The sequence below is a fragment of the Egretta garzetta genome, unplaced genomic scaffold, assembly GCF_000687185.1.
Source record: "Egretta garzetta isolate BGI_Z169 unplaced genomic scaffold, ASM68718v1 scaffold238, whole genome shotgun sequence".
NCBI classification, from domain to species: domain Eukaryota; kingdom Metazoa; phylum Chordata; class Aves; order Pelecaniformes; family Ardeidae; genus Egretta; species Egretta garzetta.
In genome coordinates this window covers 820,854-843,395 of record NW_009260402.1, presented here as the reverse complement: position 1 = coordinate 843,395, position 22,542 = coordinate 820,854, and the positions used below count along the sequence as shown (strand labels likewise).

The 22,542-nt window shown below is 47.4% G+C and overlaps 1 protein-coding gene across 1 annotated transcript in view; it reads left to right on the top strand.

Moving 5' to 3' along the window:
- Positions 1-22,542, top strand: part of LOC104130380 (tetraspanin-15) — a 53,477-nt gene that overhangs the window by 19,858 nt on the left and 11,077 nt on the right. The window contains exons 3-7 of the mRNA XM_009643416.1: positions 4,012-4,086; positions 6,778-6,873; positions 11,697-11,810; positions 18,124-18,177; positions 18,764-18,880. Of these exons, the coding sequence (XP_009641711.1) occupies positions 4,012-4,086; positions 6,778-6,873; positions 11,697-11,810; positions 18,124-18,177; positions 18,764-18,880 (456 nt within the window). The remainder of the gene's footprint in view (positions 1-4,011; positions 4,087-6,777; positions 6,874-11,696; positions 11,811-18,123; positions 18,178-18,763; positions 18,881-22,542) is intronic.

Sequence of the window (22,542 nt, the reverse complement as noted above, 5' to 3'; positions counted from 1 at the left end):
CTCCTCTCCAAAATCCCGTTGGAGTCACGCTCGGGCTTGGCATATCTGAACATCCCGTGGCCATAGGTGTCTCGAGTGCATCTGAGCTCAGGAATGATGCTCAGCCTCCATCCATGGCTCAAGGCTCCTTCCCTGGGCTGGCTCCCGAATAAATTCCCTCGTGGTTTATTCAGCCCTCACCCCTGGTGCTGCCAACCCATCCCTCAGCCATGTTCATCCTTTCTGCCTGGTGAAGACGCATTCAAGCTGGAAACTGGAGGCAGCTGCATGCTGCTGGTGGTCTGGAAATGAAGCAGCAGCAGGTTTGCACCCCTCTGTCAGCCAGACCCGTGCCTGGGAGCATTTACTCTGGGCCAACTCAGAATTTCAGGTGGTTTTTAAGCTTCTGAGAGATTAAACTTGACGGCAAGGTGTCCTATCTGGCGTATGGAGGTGGCAGAAAACCAAACACCCAGAGGACGTGTGGGAAGGGATCGCTCCAGGCAACCTATAACAACGCTCATGTAAAATGACCCTGCTGAAGGGGTTTTGTCCCCAAATTGGATGGCAATCTGTCTTTAAACCTGAGGCAGAGCGCCGTCCCCAGGCACCATCCTCCTGCGCTCGGTTGGGCTTTGGGAGAGATGAAGAAGGAACAAAAAGGCACCGGGGACTTGTTAGAGGAGGGAAGGAGCAGCTTGGGGCTCTGCTGATCATGGGAACGGGGGTGATCAATCTTTTTGTCAAGGTGTTTGAGGGAAAGCAGTATAACTTATTGGGAAAGTTTGGATTGATGAGCTCTTTAAAGGGAGCTGGCTGTGGTGGGCGTTAATTTAGGAAGAACTGAGCAACTTTGCCCTGATCCAGGTGTCTCAGGTGGGCGTTAATTTAGGAAGAACTGAGCAACTTCTTTGCCCCGATCCAGGTGTCTCGAGCAAGATGGAAGTTTCGTTGGGGAATTTCGCTCTGCAAAAGCTGGGCTTTGCTTTGCACTTTGTGATGGGCGAGATCCTCGGGCTCCTTCACGGTCCCTCCTCCACAGCATTTGCCTCCTCTTGGGGCCGCGAGCAGTGAAGCCCTGGCCAGCCGGTCACGCCACGGCGGCACGGCCGCTGGCTCGCGCGCTACCGCTTCCATGCAAAGGGTGAATTTTTGCAAAAATTGGGAGAAAAACCAGCTCCTTGCCGCCCTGCTTTGTGATTTATTTATTTTTTTAGTTGCTTTGTGATTTTGCACTCGCTGCAAACTTGCTCAAAACTTGCTCAAGGCGGGATTAAATGCTGTTTAATGTGGATTTTTGCTCTTTATTTGCTGCTGGAGTCTTTTTAAGGAAAAAAAAAATACTGATTTATTCATACCCGGTTTGGCAGACAGGAAGGGCTGCGATGCACTCGTTAACAGGGACTATTGTGGATCTTGCCAGCAGTTTCGCCCCTAAATGTGCTTTACAGTTACTGGTGGTTGCTGCAATCCTGGTGAATGCAAAAAAAGTGCCGCTTTCTGCTATGTCCGTGCAGCCGGCGAGGGTTTGCGTGCTCCGTTTGGCTGTTATTTGGCTGATTTTCACTCGGGCCGCACATTTTGCAAGGTTTGCGCTGGAGACCTGGGTCTGTGGTTGCTTTTCTTGCAAATCCTCTATAAATGATAAGGGAAATTGCGGGCTTTCTGAAGGCGAGGGTGGGATTGGTGGGGTGTCCAGGGGGAGCTGGGCATCACCTATGCGGCTTCTGAGGTTTGCTGCCATCTTGCAAGGAATTGCAGTCGGCATCTGCCATGTCTGTCTTCCTCATTAATACCGGCACTTTCCTCCCACTGGGCCAGGACAAGGGGGGATGGCTTTAAACTGCAGCAGGGGAGGTTTAGACTGGATCTAAGGAAGAAATTCTTTGCCGTGAGGGTGGTGAAACCCTGGCAGGGGTTGCCCAGAGAGGGGGTGGAGGCCCCATCCCTGGGACGATTCCAGGCCAGGTTGGCCAGGGCTGTGAGCAACCTGATGTGGTTCAAGGTGTCCCTGCTCCTGCAGGGGGGTTGGGCTGGGGGACCTCTGGGGGTCCCTTCCCACCCAAAACATTCTGTGATTCTAAAACCCATCAGCTAAGCTCTTTTTTGGGCTCGCTCTCTTGGAAACGGTGAGTTTTGCTACCTGTGCACCTCATCGGACGGAGCATTTGAAAGCCACATTCAGTCATCGTTTTTCTAGTAGCCAGGATACACGCCGGCATCCCATGGAATTCTGCGCAACACGCCCGCGTTTGTATAGAAATCAGATATCCAACCTGGATATTAAATATTAGCCTTGATTTCAGTGTGCACGGAGCAGGCCGAGTTGTGTTGCGTAAACTTTGCCTTTTATACCTTGGTTTGAGAAGCTGTACGGCAGAAATGGAGGCTGAGAGAAGGGAATAGAGCGGGCGGCAAAATCAGTGTGTGGTGTGCAATGGCCAGAGCACTAGAAAGAGCAGAAAAAACATCAAGCAACCTGCACGAGGGCTCTTTTGGATTAAAATTCTTGATTTCTGGGAAGAGCTTGCAGGGTTGGTGCTTTCCAAGGAGCTTCCCATCGGTTTGGCATGGAGAAAGGCTCCGTGTGCTGCATCCTGCTGATTTTGGGGCGTTTCGTGGTGCGCTGGTCTGACCGTGAACACAGACGTAGTCCCCACTTGGACTTAAAGCCACACTCTTCTCACTGTAGGATGGGTAAGAGTTCACACTTTTTCCCCATAAACAGCGCTTAAAACACTCTTTTTTTTTTTTTTTTTTTTTTTTTCTTGGGTTTTAACTAAGGTTGAAGAATAAAATATTTCCAAAGTTAAATTTCTTGCTGCTTGCTGCGGCATTGCAAGATCTGGACATGCCCAGCTTGGTAAAACCATGAACCGCCGCCGCCTTGGGCTTCCTCCTGAAGCGACCCCATTTTATATCAGTTTAGATACGGGCAGCGCTTTGCATATCATCTCCGCCTACGAGATAACAGGTGCTTGCTTAATTGTATTCCTTAATTATGGGATTCCTTGCCTAATTATATCTGGCCTGTTATGAGCTGATTTAGCCGGTGATGAAGGCGGGACCACGCTAGCTGGCTCTTAGCAAATAAGCACAGGGCAAAACTCATTGGTGGGTGGTGAATTAAAGACCTCGATGATTTGGGGCATGAAGTGGTGTTTTGCTGCAACAGCGCTTTGGGTTTGCCGAGCTCAGGAAATAATTTCAGGGTGTGTGGGTCCCTGCGCTAGCTGTTCTAATAAACCGATGGCCAAAGCGAATATCGTGGTAATAAATTACCTCTCCCTCCCCCTTTTTTTTTTTTAACTTGCTTTTGGATTTTTAGCTGGTTACCATGGTAACTTTCCACCTTCCTTTTTCTGGCGAGTCTCCAAAGTTGCTGATGGAGGTAGCCTTGGGGAGACAAGTGTGAGCTGAGCAGAGCTTTGCTCTCCATCCTCTGCAAAGCCAGACACGACGCCCGATGGGACCTCTCGGATAGGGACCGAAGCATTAGGACATCAGACCTTCTAGTTTAAGTCGTTTGCTCTGTCAGGACATTGATTTCCAGCTTAAATTTGTTCCTGCAATCATTTCTGGCAGTGGCACGAGTTATTGCCCGCATCTGGGGGATGGATGTTCCTCCATTCTCAGCTTGGAACCATCAGCGTTCGACCAAGCGCCAGCATCCCATCACGGAGCGATGCTGCACACCTGTATCTACCTGGCGATAACGCTTGCTCCCACCGCACCCATTTTATCTGTTTCCCCATGCAGAATTTGGCCATTCAAATTGCATCTGGTTTCTTTTTTCAGTCCTTCCTTCCTTCCTGCTGCACTTTCTACAAGGGAGCAAACTGCTTTTCCTGTTAGGACTGAGGTCTTTGGAAGAGATTTGCAGCTCCCTGGGGAGCTCATAATGAAATGATCTGATTTCTAAGTGTTTCAAAGCAGCTCTCGGTTCCCAGGTCTCCCTTGTTGCACGTAACCACTGGCAGCCGACGCAGCCTGACTTGGAGCCAGGGCTAATCCTTCCCTTTCTCGTTTCAGTTCTTCTGGGTCCTCCTGGTGATCTTCCTCACGGAGCTGCTGCTGCTCTTCATCGAAATCATCTTTGAAAACAAGGTGGGTGCAGTCAGGAGGCCTTGGGATGCTGCACGGCAACAAACCGCAGCCCCATGCGTCAGCGGGGAGGAAAATCCTCAAGTGTCTGTTAGTGTCCACCCTGAAAATGGAAGGGTTTCATTGCTCTTGCTCTTCTGGGGGTGCCCATGGTGCTCCAGAGCTGCGACGGATCTCCAGCACCACCCAGAGCACCTGCAGTTCCCTGTGCAGACTCTCAGGCAAAAACCCATTGCTTTTTTTTTTTTGCCTTGAGGACTCATTAAGCTCCTCGCCTCAATTACGTTAACTGCTGGCTTGCGTTTGCAAGGATGGGTTTGGCTTATAGCTGAGCTGGCGAGATGGTAAATGCTTCCAGTGGATGTCCTTTCTGGCTGCCCGCCTTCTGCTGAAGAAACCCTGCCATTTTCAATTTAATCTTACCCTCACAATCGATCAAACAATTAAATAGATAATCCCGATCTCTGCTGGCTGAATGAATGCGCAAGGCAGGAGAACAACATCTGAGGTACCTACTTATGGGCTCTGAAAATCAATTTGCCTTTGCACAAAGAGCTTGATGCTTTCAAACCGATCAAGGTTGGGGTTGGGAGGTATGTGGCTGGTGAGCCCCCAAAACATGTTGGGGTTGGGAGTTACGTGGTTGGTGAGCCCGAAAGACAAGTTGGGGTTGGGAGTTATGTGCTTGGTGAGCCCCCAAAACATGTTGGGGTTGGGAGTTATGTGCTTGGTGAGCCCCAAAGTTGAAGGGAGGCAATGGGGAAAGATGTTGCCTTTAGGATGCTGCAGCCAACTCCATCCAGCAGCTTCCCAGAGCTCTCCAAAACCCTCTTGATCCCTGAAAAACGCAGTGCACTGGTGGAGAGATGTGCTTCTCCGAGGAAAATCAGATTGCTTGAGTCCTTCCCACGTATAGAAAATCAATATGTGCTGCCACACAGAGGCTGTATTTTTGTGAAATTCAGTATGAAATCCTCTGCTTTGCTCCGCCTTGGAGCCTCAGCGGTGGTGCTCAGCACCATCCTGCATTGCAGGGATGCAACGGGGAAACGCTGGTGCCGTCAGGAGAGGGGGTTGCAGCCTCGTGATTAAACTCCTGGATTGAGTAGAAGCCGTTAGCGCCTAAATTGTCCCTTAGTTTAAATTTAACGGGCAATATCAAAACCTAATTAAAAATCAAACAATGAAGGAGAGAGAAAAGAGAGATCCGACAAGTGATGAATCCACTTGACCTAAAATTGTTCGGAGGCACAAATCTGCATTTGGAACAATGGTTGTTTATTAAACTTGTTTAAAATATATTTAATTGGATTTTGTATTCAATAAGCAGGGATGAGGAACGAATTTAGTGGCCTTGAAGCTACTGAGCATTGAAATGGGCTCTGTTGATATGCAAATGGGGTTTTGGAGATTATCAGAGATAACGGGTTGGGCGTCCTTGAAGGGAAGGGAGGGGAGAGGTCTCATAACCAGAACTTAATGATTTAACCCTGCGACGTTTATCTCCCACCTTAAAATCAAGATTTAATTACAGAGGCTGCCTCCGGGCTGGCATCTTCTGGGAGGGCCATAGGATCATGGGGTGAGCCTATCTGGGGGAAAACCAGCAGAAAATGGTAAAACCCAGGTGTTGCCCGTTGTGTTGGTCGCAGCGGTGGGCACACCGGGAATTAACATTTTATTAAACTTCCACGTGAGCAATTTCTTAAAGGTTTTTTCAGATCCCCTTGCCTGATCCCTTGTTGTCGACAGGCTTTGTTAGCTGCGCTGACGTGCCTTCATTTCTCCTTTTTTCACGTTCTTCTCCCCGTTCCCGGTTTGCCCAACCTCTAATTTTCATGTCAGAGTGAATTATGAAAAGCAACATTCTCTTCCTCCCCCCCCCCCCCCCCCCCCCTTTTTTCCCTGCTTCTAACTCAGAAAAAAAGTTCCTTTTTCCTTCATTAATATTTCTGCCTGGCAGTTTGTCAGGAGTCAAACGGCAAACCTGCACCGGGCTCTGCATAGGACATTTCCAGCTTCCGCTCCCAGCTCACTAATAAGCTTCCCAGGCATCTGTAAAATACATTTTCGATTCAATTAGCACTTAACGCGAAGTGCTTGATGTGTCAAAGTGTCCTCGGAGATACGGCTTGAAGGAGCAGCAGGGAGAGCCCCAGCCTGGCTGCACCGTTCCCTTTCAAGCCGTGATCGAATTGCTGAATGATTTGTTTGGATTAGGAGTGATTGAGGGCTCTGATGAGGTCTCTGCTCCTGCATGTAGCTTATCCCCCGGAAAAATCACCTTACAGCCAGCGGGGTTGGCTGTCACAGCCCATTTCACCTCCTCTGGCCCCTCCTAATGCAGCAGAACCCCCCCTGCAAGCTGTTAAAATCCTGTTAATCAATGGAATTGGAGAGCTTGAGGGGAGTTTTCGAAGAAGCCACCTTAATAAATAAATTGGATAGGAAAAGTCGGCTGGGTCTGCTTGCGTGTGCAGGAAACAGAGAGGTGCTATGGGATGCTGCTAACCCTGAGAGCTCAAAGATGATGAATTTTGCCCCAAGAAATTGGCTCGTGCCAGCAGGCGGGTTAAATTCTTACTCTGTTAACAGCCGGCAATGCTTGCTATGGAAAAATGTTCATGGTTTGCAATATTTTCTCCGGTGCATTTTCCACGAGTGAGCCGTGTTTTGGTTTTTTTCTGTCCCTAGATGAACGCAGTTTTCCACTCCAACATCCAAGAGGGCATCAGACACTATTATGATGACCTGGACTTCAAGAACATCTTGGATTTTGTACAAGAAAAGGTTTGGTTTTGGAGGGGGTGGCATCGGGGAGGTCAGGTTATGGAGCTTTTCAAAGCGTGGTTAACTTTGTGCCTCGTTGAAGCAGAAGGGTTCATTTTCCCTGTATTTTTAGGGTTTATTCCCATCCCTAGGGCGCCTTGCTTGATCTGTCTTGAACATCTTGATCTTCCTTGGTTCGCACTGCTCTTTTGGCACAGTTTTGTGTTGTGCTGCTCCCCAAGCCCACCCCGCAGGGGGTTTTGGTGAGTTATTCTGCCATCTGCATGCCCTGCAAAGAGCATTTTCTGCTCCGCACCACAGCGTGGACCACACCAGGATATATTTATATTTTCCAGTCTTGATGGAAAACTGGTGCCTAGCTCCCCCCACCTGCATAAAGAGAGATGAAGGAATAAAATAACGGGTGCTAAAGCTGCTTCAGGGCCGCAACAGCCCTGAGATAGGCTACCTTAGGTAAGTCTCTTTACTCGAGGTGTCATCAGGAGCTGGCCAAGCCCTTGACTCAACAGGAAAATTGCAGATAAGGTGTTGTCACGCAGTAGCTGGAAGGAGAGGAGAGCTCCAGCCTCTCCATGGGTAGCATCAGGGACAAGCTGCTCCGGGGTCTGGTAAGAGTCCAACGCTGGGGCTTGGCATAGTCTGCTTGAACTTTTTTAGGTGTGTGGTTGCATAGTCTGCCTCATAGCTCATGCTCAGAGCCTGCCAGGAGTTGGCAGGATCCATCCCCTATCCTCGAGCCGACCCATGCATCGATAAAACTGTCCTCGCAAATCTCTTTTTTGGACCAAACTTGATAAGCTGCTGCTCTTGCCTTGTATTTTATGCACCGCATAGGTTTTTTGAGGTACTAAATATTAAATTAAGTATTAAAATGCCTCCCTAATTCCTGCCATTGAGCCCTTGCCCAGCTGTGTTTCCCTTCTGTCTCTCGAAACCCAAAGCAACAATGCATTGAGAAGTACAAATACATCAAAAAGCCAAGTAAAGTCAAAATTTGTAGTTATTATCCACGCCGTTAAGCGTGTGGCCGGTCCAGACAAGCTTGGTTGGCTTGAACGTATCATTTGGTTTTCCAGCACCGGCAAGAAGCCATTCCTGGGAATTTCATCATAGAATCATCATAGAATGTTTAGGGTTGGAAGGGACCCCTAGAGGTCATCTAGTCCAACCCCCCTGCAGTGAGCAGGGACACCGCTAACTAGATCAGCTTGCTCAGAGCCCCGTCCAACCTGGCCTTGAATGCTTCCAGGGATGGGGCCTCCACTACCTCTCTGGGCAACCTGTTCCAGGGTTTCACCACCCTCATTGTAAAGAATTTCTTCCTTATATCTAGTCTAAACCTGCCCTGGTTTAGTTTAAAACCATTACCCCTTGTCCTGTCACAGCTGGCCCTACTAAAAAGATTTTTCCCATCTTTCCTATGGGCCCCCTTCAGGTATTGAAAGGCCGTAATCAGGTCTCCCCGCAGCCTTCTCTTCTGAGGGATGTAGTTTTGCTCATGTATCGAGTGAGGATATTTGGTTTACCCATTATTTGTGTTATTGCGGGAGGGAAGCACTTGGCTCAAAGCATTTGACGAACGGAAAAAAAAGGCAGAAAAAACCAAACGCTTGAGATCTAGGAGAGAAATCGCAGTGATGTTATGTCTCCTGGGTTGGTTTTGGAGAGCAGAGCCAGGATTTGCCAGCAAAGCTGCTCTCAGATGAACTTTGAATGTTCTCACCTCAGCCTGATTTCTCTCCTTTCATTATGGGTTGGGGCATCATAAATATGTGAATCTTACCTCTCACTTTGAAGAAAAGGAGGCTGTGAAGCTCCTTCTTCTTTGATGTAGCTGGAATTTAAGCCTGGTGGTGCCCTCCATGCTCCCCTCTCTTTGCTTAAATACCTGCTTTTGACTCTTGGAGTCATTGTTACTCAGCCGAGCGAGTTAATAAGACTGGGAGCTCTCCAAAGGTCTAAAGACACGATTGATTTTGAGAAAGATCTGAATCTTTTTCACGTGTACTCCAGCCCCTCTAAGAGGATGCTATAATTCAGTAGAAATGATAAACGGATGCTGCCACGACCAGTCGTAAAGCCCGTGTTGGGGCCATCCTCAACGAGCCTTGGCGAGGAGGTTAGACCGCAAATCTCCGGATAAAGCAGATGTATTCGCGGGAAGGTTTCTGTATCTCCAAACAAGCGAGGATTGGGCACATCATATAATCTCACCCCATTTTTACAACATTTTCCCCGTCTGCTTCTTCGCTCGACTTTTAATAAAAAGTTTGCAGGGGGAGATCTTCATCTCAAAGTCTCTTTCTGTACTAAAAGTTGTGGCTGCTTATGGCGTTGCTGAGAAGTCTTTAGCATCCGCACATTTTATCTTGTAGCAAGAGAAGGAGCTTTGCAGGAACGTGCAGCTCATCGCTGAGAGCTTTTATGTTAGGGTATGATTTCCAAGCCAGGAACAGCAGCAATGTCAGCGACTGAAACGCAGAGTTACTTTGTCCTGAGGGTAGGACTGGGGAGAAGGAATGCAGAGGAATAACTGCTTTTAAGAGAAGGGAAATTGGTTTTACGGGACCTGAGCAGCCCGGTTCACTTTGAGAAGCTGAAAATTTGCAGTCGATCTGGAAGGATCGCACCCAGCCCTGCTTTTTTGATAAAACAAAAGCTCAGAGCAGCCTGTTACTATCATTTAGTGGTTATTCTTGCTATTTTCCTTATTAAAAACCTTGCCTATGCATAGGTTAGCTGGCACACGGCTTATTTAGGGCAGACAAAACCACACTTATGCTCCTCAGGATTCAAATTTGCTTAAACCCTCTCTCGAGCGATGCTTTAAACCAGAGCCAGTTGCCTTCGCACACTCAAACCAGTTTCATACAGTAAAAATAAGAAGTAATTATGGTCCAAAGCGCCAGACATTAATATTTTACATTACCAGGATGATGGTGCAAATAATGCGGTTTTACTTGTTGACACCTACTTGATCTGGCTGCCTGTGAGCCAGTAGATATGGAAACAAATTGCCCTAAAGAAAATAATACTTATATGTTTTTAGCACTCATTTTTGCTGAACTGCTGCCCTTTGCAGCCCTCGGACGTCAGACTGGAGACAAGGATGACTCAAAAGCCCATGTTTGCCCCAAGTCAGTAACTGCAGCTCTCTGCCGCTCCTCGCTTTATCTTTTTTTAATGGTTTGCTGAGTACAGGTGGAAGAGGAGAGTTCAAACCGCTTTGCTGAGCACAGGATTTGAATTTCAAAGAGCTGCTGGGGCTGCAGTTGTTGCTTAAACCCGAGTGGTTCCAAACTCAAAAGTAAGGCTCGGAGGGATGAGGGTGTTGTGCTTGCAAACCTCCTCCTTTCTTCTTGGGGAAGATTAAAGGCGGCTCCCACCAGCGTGGCTTGTTGGAGCGCATCGCTTCGAGGCCGATGGTTTTCGCCGTAATGAGCCTGCATCTTGCGGGTGGCGGTCCTTGACATGGAGAGCTCCTCAGCTGCGGCCTGCGAGGCTCTTTCCATGGGCTCGCTTTGGTTTTTCTGCTCGTTATGCTTCTCTGAGCTCTGGGAGCTGGCATGAAAGTAAAGCCCACACCAAAGTCTGTCTACCCAACAGTAGTTTGGGCTAAACCTCTCTTTGCAGAGAAGAAAACACCCCGGTGGGGCTTCCCAGCACCTGGTAAGCCTTGTTATAAGGGGTTTGTACCAATTGTTGCACAGTTATAAAAGCAAATGGAAGAAACTTCTTTGCAGCATGGGGATATCAAATGGGTAGCAACGGCCAATATGCCGTTCGGTGTTTTTCTCCCCCTCTTTCCAGGCAGCTTTTGCAAGCTCGTCTCCCTCACTGATACAGGTAGGATTAAAAGCAGTAATGGAATTAAAGGTAGGAAGTTAGAAAGCAAATCTGTGGGTTGGCCGCTCCTGGCCATATCTGCCTGTTTTGGCATGGGAGGAGGCCATGAAGACCGCAAAAGCTAGTGTCTTTTCCTACGCCTGTTGGCCAAGTATTGCCACCAACCCATCAGCAGAGGGGGAGCAGATGCTCACAGGGTTAAACCTCTCCCGAAAACTGCTCCTTGAAGAGGGAACAGGGGAAAACCTGGGGGGGTTGTCTCTTACCAAGCACGCGCACGTCTCCTGCCCACTTCAGGCTTTTCTTTCCGAGGAAAAATGTAAAGATTCAAGCTTGTTTACCAAGAGAAGGGATGACTCTGTATATAATAAGCCCGCTTTTATTCTGCGGAGAACAGAAAATGACTTTCATTAAACTTTTTTTTTTTTTCATTGTGCGAACAGAAGAAAAAAAGAAGCTTTTTTCCTTTGTAGCTGTAGCATTTGATCTCTAATTTAACTTGACGGGAAGAGAAATCCCTGTTAGACTGCAGAGCCTTATTAGCATTTTGTCAAACAGCACCAACTAGCCGAGCTGCCTTCAAGAGCCAAGAAATACATTCATTCAAGGTGCTGAAAGAGCCATCTCCTGCGTGCCCCAGGAGTAGGATGGTTTAGTCACCTGTAATTAAATCAGCAAAGCATGAATGAGCCTGATCTTTCCTGGGCTTGTGAAAGCAAGGATGCCTCCAATACACGTGTGTACGTATCTATAAGTGCCACATGCCTCTAAAATGGGGCTAAGTGGGGCTAAACACCCACTTTCCTTTTTTTACACGGTGTCTTCAACTTTGTATTTAGGGTCCTGTAAAGCAGAAAATAATCGGGGCTTTCAATGCTGGCGTTGTGAAGGGCAAGGCTGGAGGGGCGATGCATTGGCGGGGATGTTGAGTTGTGTGCAGTTGCACATCTCACCCTCTCCTTTTCTTCTTTTTGCAGTTTTCTTGCTGTGGCGGTGATGAGTACCGAGACTGGGAGGTTAACCAGTACCACTCCTGCAACAGCAGCGGGCCGCTGGCATGCGGGGTGCCCTACACGTGCTGTATCAGGAAGGTAAGGCAGCTGAGGCATGGAAAGTGCCTTCGTTTGTCATCGAATCATAGAATTGTTTAGGTTGGAAAAGCCCTTTAAGCTCCGCCAGCCCAACCGTTCCCCTACCCCTGCCATCCCACCCCCAAACCCTGGCCCTCAGCACCGCGTCTGCCTGGATTTTAAATACCCCCAGGGATGGGGACTCCACCACCTCTCTGGGCAGCCTCTTCCAGTGCTTAACAGCCCTTTTGATGAAGATATTTTTCCCAGTATCCAATCTAAACCTCCCCTGGTGCAACTTGAGGCCATTTCCTCTCATCCTAATAAAGGATGGAGATTCTCTTTATCTCTCCTTTTGTTGCTAATGTATTTATAGAACCATCTTTTATTGTCTTTTGCGGCAGTAGCCAGATTAAGTTCTTATCTGGCCTTTGGCCCTTCTAATTTTTTCCCTGCATAACCTCACAACATCCTTGTAGTCCTCCTGAGTTGCCTGCCCCTTCCTCCAAAGGTCATAAACTCTCTTTTTTTTTCCCTGAGCTCCAGCCAAAGCTCTCTCTTCAGCCAGGCAATATTTCAATATTCAGTCAATATTTCAGCAAAACACCCTCTTCCAGCTGCTTATTACTGCGTATTTTTTGCTCTATAGGGTTGCTTGTAAACTGCATTGCCATAGAATCATAGAATCATTTAGGTTGGAAAAGACCTTTAAGATCATCCAGTCCAACCATTAACCTAACCCTGCCATCCCATGCACAGCATTGAGGTTTTTGGTTTTTTCTTTTCCAAAGTACATGATTTCCTTTTAGCATTGCATTTAGAATTCCCTATCTTCTCTGTAAGCAAAACTGAGTTGCTGCACACATCTTCTACTCTCGCAACGTGGTTTGCGACAGCATCAGTGTGAGACGCTAAAGAAATTTAAAATTCTATATATGGGCTGTGCTGTATTTTAGTAGGCTCTGCTGTTTTAACGTAGAATAAATACCAAAGGACCGGGCTATTAATTGCATTCGTATCATGCCAAGGAGTAGTTAGAAATGCCAAGTTCCTGTTTTTCAACCTGATGTATGATATAAAAGTGGTTTGGAGGATCGCTTTGCAAAGAAATAGCAGCACCTTAAAAGGACTTGGCTGCATCTCCCCATGGATCCGAATGAGCTCTTGTCCTCCGCTTTCCTGTCCAAGCGGACGCATTTCTCAGCCGGCCACTGTGGGGTTTGGTGGTATGTGGGGATCATGTTTGCTGGGGTCTGCTCCTAACGAGGAGGTTTTTGAGGGTTTTGCTGGAAGTGGGGCCAGGAGAGGTATTTGGATAAGGAGCCACCCTTGTGCAGTGGATTCAGAAAAGTCTCGTGAGCAACTGCCCTTGCAAGGCTGTATTTCCGACACGCTGCGTCTTGGGTCAGACGGAGATGGAGAGAGGAGGGAGTGGATTTGAAGAGCCATTAGGGTCTCCTGTGCTGATTTTCCGAGCTGAAAATCAACACAACACACCCCCCCAAGCAGCACTTTTCTTCTGAGGCTAAGCTAAGTGGTCTGATACCATCGTGTTTAATACGACCGTCTGCCTCGTTGCAATCAATCTAACCCATGCTGTGGATAAAACGCCAGGAGCTGGGCCAAGGCAGGGGAAAAAAAGTGCAAATATCCCTCGTTGCTGTGGTCAGAAATGCTATAAACGTTGCTAAAAAGGATTTGCTAAGCAGAACCCTGGTAGCAAAACCTCCTTGAGGTCCAGGGCATCAGGAGTTATCAGCGTTGCCTCTGAACCCTGGCCATGCCCCAGGCTTTACAAATTGCACAAGGAAAAGCTATCATCCATCTCGTATTGTTGGATTTTTAATGGAAAAAGAAGGAAATCTGAGGTGTCTTAATTATCAGTGGAAGCCTGACATGCAAATCAGCTGCAAAAATAATTCTCGTCTGTAATCAGGGAGTTGATTAAGAATCTTAAAGCTCCTGAAGATGGAATTAGGAATTCATCTGTTGTCCTTTTGTATTGCGAGTGAGGATGTGTTGGAGAGACTCAAGTGCGTTATTCAGTATTTTTGCACTCCCCACGGTTTTGGGTAACGATTTGGTAAACGAAAGACCTCAGCGCAGCAGGCAGTATTGGAGATACAAGAAATCACAGATGATTAATACAGTAGGGGAAGAAATAAGGCAACTTTTTGACTTCCCCTTGCAACAAGCTGGGTCTGGAGGGTGCCCTAGCGAAGGGTTGGAGCAGCCAGTCCCTGGGAGGGGGAGTCCACAGTAAATCTGCTACATTTTTTTTGAGAATTAAAGCCCATGAATGTGGCTCTGACAGCTGGAGCGGTTTAATGGGAAGCAAGACCTCACCAAATGCATCTAAATCTCCATGAGAAATGAAACCCCTTCTTGGGGAGAAGAGTGACCAGGTAGATAGATGCAGCCTTGTTCTTCAGAGATTTGATTTTTGGCGCTTCAGGGCACTTTCAGTTAAGAAATCAGCCCAACGCAGTATCAGTAGTACACAAAATGGATTAAGAGAGCCCAGCTCCCTCGGGAGTTTTCTGCTGTCTGCAACATAAAACAAGCTAATAAAAATTTACTTTAAACAACGGAGCGAACCCCGCCGTAATTGTGTTTACCGTAAGCTCCAGCGTGTCTATTCATAGATATTTGCTGAAACTGCAAAGTTGTCATGGGGGGGCGGGGGTGTTTCCTTATGGGCTGAGAAGGTGGGAAAAGCACCTCTGCACCTTGGGATGATGAAGGTACCTGTGTGTGATACTCTGGACGTACCTGGTTGGGTTTTAGCGACATGGAAGCCCTGCTGAAAACCCTTTCCACCAAAATACATTACTTGAGGGCTGAAAAGAAGATCTGGTGTTGGCCCTGCAGCTGGAGGGATAACCAGGGACCACCCAGGCATGCGTATGAATTCTTCTGCGTTGGGTAGAGATGAGCGCGATGGTCTTTCCACTACGAATAACCTTTTTTATCAGCCAGTTATAAATGCACCGGTTTGTAGGGCAAGAAACCTGTCTCTTCTTGTGTCCTTCTTCTCTATTTGTGCCTTCATGAATGAAAGATGAAGAGTGAAGCATCCTTTTGTCTTAGAGGACCTTTGAGACTTAGGTAGAGAGGTGCCACAAGACATCATTTGGAAGTGTAATATTGTGGAAAGAACAAAAGATGCTGATAGAAGCGAGCTTGTCGGAAGGAAGGAGCGAGAAAAGTGGATTAGGGGGTTGATTGCAACGTGTTTTCAACTTGTTATTCAATACAGCCATAAACCCATCTTGTTTTCCAGGAAAAGACTTTTTCTGTTACAAGACCCTCCAAAAGCTTTGCGTTGCATCCCCCGGGGCATCTTCCAGGGCAGGCTGAGTTGCAGTAATGAGAGCAGACATCTTCCAAAAATGCTCTGGCTGTTTTGAAGAGTCTCATCTCTGGGGTCGTAGATCTTAAAGTCTCCCTCAGGAAGAAGGAACGGGCAAATATGCACCTACCTGTGGGTGTAAGCCTGGATCCTCATCTCTAAATGCTTTTCCAAGGCTTTCTCCCAGGAAGCTGCAGCATAGCTGTGCCTCTGCCAAGCGCGGTGTCTCCGAATCCCTTGTGAAGTGTCACTGCTGACACTTGGCGCTGATTTTGGGGAGAAAAGCAGCTGGTTAAATAAAAAGTGCAAGGAACGGAGTCTTCTGCCCTCGGTGGGTTTGAAACGTCTGTGTGTGTTGCTATTTTGCAATCCCTGAAGGCTTCAGAATGCATTCTGGAAGAATAAAGGGTTCTGCCTGGTTTTATGTTAGAGATTTCAATTCAGCTCTGACCTTCTCTTCCATGCAAGACCTTGACAAAAGTCAATCAAGGCTACAACCTCATTTTTTCTGTCTTCCACGCTTCTCCTGAATACAAGGTGTTGAGGGAATTACTCAAAGAGCCGGGCAGGACTGGAGACGATTGAGAAACCCTTGGTTACTTAATGCAAGATGGAAGAAAAGTGGTGATGAATTTGTGCCGTAGCATTCAAACGATGAGCCCGGTAGAAAGCAATGATGTTTCACTGGCAAGGGTCCTGTGATGTCCACAAAAATGAGTCTGAAAAGCAAGGACAACTGAAAGCTGTCAAGAAAAATAGTTTTTTTTTTTTAATGTAAACCAAAGAGACAGATCCTTGGTCATGTACAGGTGCCTTTACACCACCATAGGCGACCACATTTACCTTAAGAGCATTGGAAATTCCCCTCATGCTGAAGGCTTCCCATTCAGGGTCCCAACCCTGGATGAGATGTCTCTCATCAACCCTGACGGGTGCTTTGCCACTGATCTCCAGATTTCCCTGCAAGTCTTTCATATGCCCAGGGCCTAATTAGTCTCCTTAACTATGCCCAGTTTGTAAATCATGTCTTGAAGTGGTGAGAGATGGGATTTTTGATTGTGCTGTGAGTAATGCCATAGGTACAGCAGCTCTTGGTAGGGTAGCGCTGGAATAATTTCCCTGCCAATTACAGGAGGAACAAGCTGCGGCTTTCTGTCTGCAGGCTGTCCGGAGGCGCACATTTCTTTTATGCTCTGTCTTGGAGGAAAGCAATAATTTACACCTAAATGTGCACATTTCTCTTTTTCATCTCTGTGCCTCCGAAGCATGGGATGTTTTTGTTTTGTTGTCCAGGAGCTTTTACTGGTTGTCAAAACCATCTTTCTGAAAGTGTAATAATTTCAGCACGTTATTATTTTATGGGCACAAGGCCCCTTTAGAAATACATGGTGTTATGGAAGCTGCTGTTTGATCCATGAAACAAGCCAAAAAAACCCCCCCAAACCATCAGAATATCAATCCCAAGAGGTGCAAAGTACCCAACTAGCTCAGGATGCACCGAAGCTACTTCTCCGACTTCACTTTTTTTGGGATGAGCCAGATCCAGTTTTGTAACCCAAAATCTACCACTTTTCCATCCTGACAGAAGCAGAGGAATTACATTTGGTTTTATTTTATAAAGATCCTGAATAGCAGCATTTGGCAGGGATTTCTCTCATTAGCTGTAGCTCTTGAAAGATTTTTGTTGGCCAACAAAGATCTAAGCTTTGGGGATGTCTAAAATCCTTATGTTTCTCCCTGAAGTGCTGGGGGGCTTTGGGGAAATTATCGCTTGATTTCTGGAGAGCCCAATACATTTAATCATAGAATCATAGAATGTTTTGGGTTGGAAGGGACCCCCAGAGGTCACTCAGCCCAACCCCCCTGCAGCAGCAGGGACACCTTGAACCATATCAGGTTGCCCACAGCCCCGTCCAACCTGGCCTGGAATGTTCCCAGGGATGGGGCCTCCACCCCCTCTCGGGGCAACCCCTGCCAGGCTTTCACCACCCTCATGGTAAAGAATTTCTTCCTTAGATCCAGTCTAAACCTGCCCTGCTTCAGTTTAAAGCCATCCCCCCTTGTCCTGTCCCAGCTGGCCCTACTAAAAAGCTTGTCCCCCCCTTTCCTCTGGGCCCCCTTGAAGCCCTGACCGGCCGCACTCAGCTCTGCCCGCAGCCTTCTCTTCTCCAGGCTGAACACCCCCAACTCTCCCAGCCTGGCCTCAGAGCAGAGGGGCTCCCGCCCTCGGAGCATTTTAGTAGCCCTCCCCTGGCCCCGCTCCAACAGGTCCATGTCCTCCTTGTGGACACAGGGCTCCAGGGGAGGTCTCCCCAGAGCGGAGCAGAGGGGCAGAATCCCCTCCCTCGACGCTGGCCACGCTTCTCCTGATGCAGCCCAGGGCAGGGTTGGCTTCTGGGCTGCCAGCACCCATGGCCGGCTCATGTCCAGCTTTTCATCCACCAGCACCCCCAAGTCCCTCTGGGCAGGGCTGCTCTCCATCCTTTCTTCCCCCAGCCTGTATGGATACTGGGGGTTGTCCCGACCCAGGTGCATCCCTGTGAAAATCCCTGTGAAATTCCCTTTATTATGAAGGAGAGGCACAACTGAAGGTGTTAGAAAAGGTGGCCAGGCTTAAACAAGGAGGAAATCAAGGGAACAATTTGAAAGAGCTGCTTTGCTAAATGTTCACGTGACGTGGAGGTGGTCCTAGCTCAAATCACTGGAAAAACACTGGGGGGACCTGGACATCCTCCAAAACAGCAGAAACCAGAGAGAAAAGTAGTTTTTTTAAAAAATAATTAAAAACCCCAACAAAAGTGTGTTGTATTTGGGCAAAAAGGAGCCCGCAGTAGCAAAGCAAGGTTTGAGGGCAGCTGCTATGCTGGATGGTCAAGGCAACTGGGCGACCTCTTCTATTTCTTTATTTTTTTATTCTTATGTCTTGTACTTCCCCTTTGGCTTTCTCCGAGCTAAGTCTGTTCACCAATTCTCTGTTCGCAGGTCCCTGGAGAAGTCGTTAACACCCTGTGTGGGTACAGGACGCTCGATAAAGAGGTAACGTTGGCTTTTTCCTTCATTAAGTACAAGGTTTGCTTCTCCTTCCCCAAACCCCCTAAAGCGAACTATCTGCAGGTAAGCTCTTCCCCGCCAAGGATGGCTGTTATTGCAGCTGTATATAAATTCATTTTAATTGCTTTTCTCCACCATTCCAGGGTGTTGCTCAGGCTCGCAGAGCACAGGCAGGCTCGTGACGTGTTTGGGCAGTCCCTGCAAGCTTTGGCGTGGCCTTTCTGAGAGCAACAAGGTCTCTCCTGGATCAGCCCTGGGAGATGCTGGTCCTGAATTGTGTTTTGAGGCTTGGTGGTAGGGGAGAAGCTGATTTTGAGGCCTTTGGGGGTGACCGCGGGGCTGTATCGCAGCAGAGAGCTGCAGTATCTCTTTGCATATGGTCCATAGCAATCGGGGACATTTTTTTGGCAAGAAAACCCAGGGAAAGGTCCAATCCAAGAAATCAATTCCCGAACGCTTCTCATGCGACACTTCCTTGGCTTGCAAGAAGAAGCCAACGCAAGAAGTAACATCTCCCCCAAACTCAACATCTCAGTGAAAACCATGATGCTTCTCTTCACTCTGCTTCCAGCGCCTGGAGCTGCTCAACGTCATCCACGTGCGAGGCTGCATCCACGCCGTCGGGCTCTGGCTCAAAGACAACTTCGAGGCCACTTTGGGCATCGTTTGCTCCCTGCTGCTTCCACAGGTATGTGGCGGAACCGGTTGGCATCCTCTCGGCTTCTTTCACAGTGCTGGAGGAAGAAAATATTTCTTTTTTAGGTTTTTTTTTTTCCCCCTCCATTTACACCCAAGATCTGTGTCCTGGGTGGGAAAAGTCACAGCGCTTTCTAGAGCATCCTTAGTAAAATCAACAGTTTATGACTGCGGTGCTGGCTTTGTAACACACTCCTGAAGTCTAATTATTGATTAAGTAATAGCATCTAAAAGCAATGCACGCATATATCAGCACAGCAAATCCTTCTACGTTTGTTTTTACAGCTCTCTCCAAATAGAGCATAAATATTAACCAAAATAAACCATAATCGTAAATTTAGCAGGATTTGCCATGCATCATGAAATCCATTTCCCATTAGCCGTGCCTGAGGATCCAAGCAACTTTCCAGCAGAGGTAATTAAGCTCTCCATCACAGATGCTCGATATGGAGAGAAATGTTGGGTTGCAGCTTTGCAACACCAGTGGCACTGTGCTAGCAAGAAGGTGAATATCTCTCTTAGATCTTTCCAGAATTATTTTTGACAAGACTTTGTTGATTTAGGGATGATTTGATCTTTTCTTTTTTGACTCCTTTCAAGGCTCACAAGTGAAGGCTTTCTTTTTATCTCATTGGATGTAACGTTGGGTTTGCCGCTGGAGTTATTTGGGGATGCTTTCCTGAGATAGGGTTTTATCTAAATTGGAATGAAATTATTTTATTTTACATGTTCCCACTTGAAGTGAAAGGTAGAACAGTGGTTGAACAAAACAGAAGCTGTTGGGGAAATACGTGGTGCGTTGAGCTAATTTTTCAAAGGATGGACTTTTCCTCTTGAGCTCTCAAATGGGCCAAACGAAAAACCCAGGCGGGGGAGCAGTTTGTGCCCAATCCTACCTGCGATGCTCCGCATTTCTAAAGTCCTTTCTCCAAAGCAGGCAGATGAGCAGTGGACTTCTGCTGTGCCACCACCAGGAAATGTGATGGGCACAGAAATGGGGTGAGAAAGCGCTGTAATAGAGGCGACCGCTTCCATCTGCCTCGCAGGATGTCAAGAATCCATTACAGGAGCTGCCTGTTGCGTTACCCATTAAGCTGCCAACATGATGCTCTTAATTGGGAAGGATGGGGAGAAAAACCAGAGATGGCAATAAGGATTGCTGAGCGTTGATGAATATCAAGTGCTTTTGAGCAAGCGTTGTGATTTTTCTGGCGTGCCGTTAAATGCTCTTCAGATGAAGAACCTCGTTCTTCCCATCTGCTCGCGATTTCCAGGTTTTAAATATAAATCGGATTTGATTCTGTCAAGTTTTGGAGGGAATTAAGTTATAAATGGCCATCTGTGTTGCCAGGAGCTGTCAGCCCAGAAACAGCTTCATCCCCAGCAGCTGCCAGCAGAAAGCTGGGGTGAGAATATTGTCCCTGAATTGCCGATCCAAGGAGGAAGCGGTTGGAGCCGTTGATGTGGGGAGGTGACAGCACCTTGAACTTTGGGAAGAGTGAGTGTATTGACCTGTCCCATCTTTGGCCCTTGGGTATTTGTCATGTCCCACACAGGACATGTGCCTCACCATGGAGCTGCAAACCACCTTGGTGGAAAACTTGCGGGGTGCTGGGAGAAGGTTCGGACTGTGATCTACGTCCTGAGTCCAGCTTTGGGTTTTGCCCAATTTTCCTCAAGGGGTTGCTCTTCCTTAGGATCAAACCTGGGCCTCGTCTGTGATGATGAGCAGCTCGAAGGCTCAAAGCTTGGGGATTGGACCTTGGCTGATGTTCATCACCCAAATGCTCGAGATTTGTGCTTGGATTTGGGGTCAGCAACCGGCTCTTCCTGTACAGCAAGAAGGGTCTAAGAAAAATTTTGACTGACGTAGAGTGCCCATGGGGAGTGAGCAATTACTGCTCTCGGTGTTGTCTTTCCATCATGCTCATATGTGGAAACCCATCAAATTTTGGCTTTCCATCATGCGGGAAGTTACTGAATTTTTAGTTTTCTCTGCTTTTCCCCAAATACCTGTGCAAGGGGCCAGGGCCTTGGGTCCGTCTGCTTGGCTTTGCTTTCTGATGCGTGCGGGCGTCTGTCTAATTGGGTTTGGGGAAAGCTGTAAATCTGCTGCATCCTCTTGGGTGTTGAACTGATCGAACGGGTGAGGAGGCAGGGAAAAAATCTCGCCTGGGTATGTCACCGCGTGGCAGCCAGCCCCTCTCCCAGCAAGAGCAAGGCAGAGGGAGTTTGTTATTTTACGATTGCTCTTAAATCATGAATGTCTCGGCCTTTTTTAAGTAAGCTGTCAAGCAATGGGAAAAAAAAAAAAAATCCCATTTTAGGAGTGGGGAAGTGGTTGCATTCATTTGTCTTGCTTCAGAGCGAAGCATAAATGCAGCAACTCAATTATTTTTCTGCCTTTGCAGGGTACCTTTAATTCTCTGGGGTTTGGTTTTTTTTTTTTCCCTGTATTTCATTCCCCAGTAGCAATCCTCCCTCCTTGCCTTTCTTCTCAGCCAAGCTGCAGACTGAGGCCAAAGCCTGATGCATTTCATATCACTCTCAAAAAGACGTTTTAATTTAGTCGCTGGCAGTCACCGGCGAATTCATGTCGTGGCCTCGCAGTCGTTGTGTTTAATTATGAAGCAACCCCAGATCTTTCAGCAGGTGCAGCAAAGCACATAAATTTGTTTTATACTGGCTGCATCTCTACCTTCCCCGCCTCTAGCAAGATTATCCTAGGAGTTTACAGTGTGCATAAAACGCATTTGTAGTTAAAATAAGCCAAATAACCTCATGCGTTGCTCTTTCCCCTTTGCCATGCCCGGGTGAACTTCCAGCAGCTTTTAGATCGACCTCAGGAAAAGCATCTCCAACTTTTCCATCCCCGTGTCTTTGCAGGGGATGTTTTCTGGTGGTATTTCATCCTCCTCAGCCAGGTGAAGACGTAGCCGCTGTAATAAGGTAGAAACAAATGCATACAAAACCTCTTCAACCCCTTTTTCTCCATCCTAAAGAAGCAGAAAGTGGCGCAAGTTCAATTAAAAAGGAAAAAAAAGTAAAAAAATCTCCGAAAGGTCACTGCCAAGGGTTAATATTTATCAACTCCGCGGCGCAGCTGACTCGCAGTAAATTGTTGCTACTTCCATTTCACTTTGATATTTCATCAATCTCCAAAGCTCAGCGTTAGGAGCAGCTACAGAGTAATAGGGTATCAGCGTAGAGGTAGGTGTTCCTTTCTGAGGGCATAAATCCAGAAGATCAACTATTTCAGTCCCCAAAACCGTAGCATTAGGATTGCAAGGGGCGTTTTGCAGGCTGGCGTCTCCATCTCTCGGTGATAGTAATGTTAAATGTTTCCTTGTGTAAAGGGCTTTGTATTGCCAAAATTCCCTTTTTCTTTGCAAGATTAATTTGTATATTTTTTTTTCCTTTTTAATGTCTAAGTTGCTTCAGGGGCTGGAAGGCGATATATTCTCAAGCGGCTGACGCGTGCTTAATGTAGTAGAAAAGGGGAATAAAAAGGATTTTTCCATCCGCAGTCCATGACCTCTACGAGAGCCTGGTCTATAAATATCAATTTATGGAAGGAAAAGCCAATAAAAGATAAATGCTTGCTTTTTACTTGATTAGCTTTGGGAAAGCTTGAGATGATTCAACTCTTCTGTT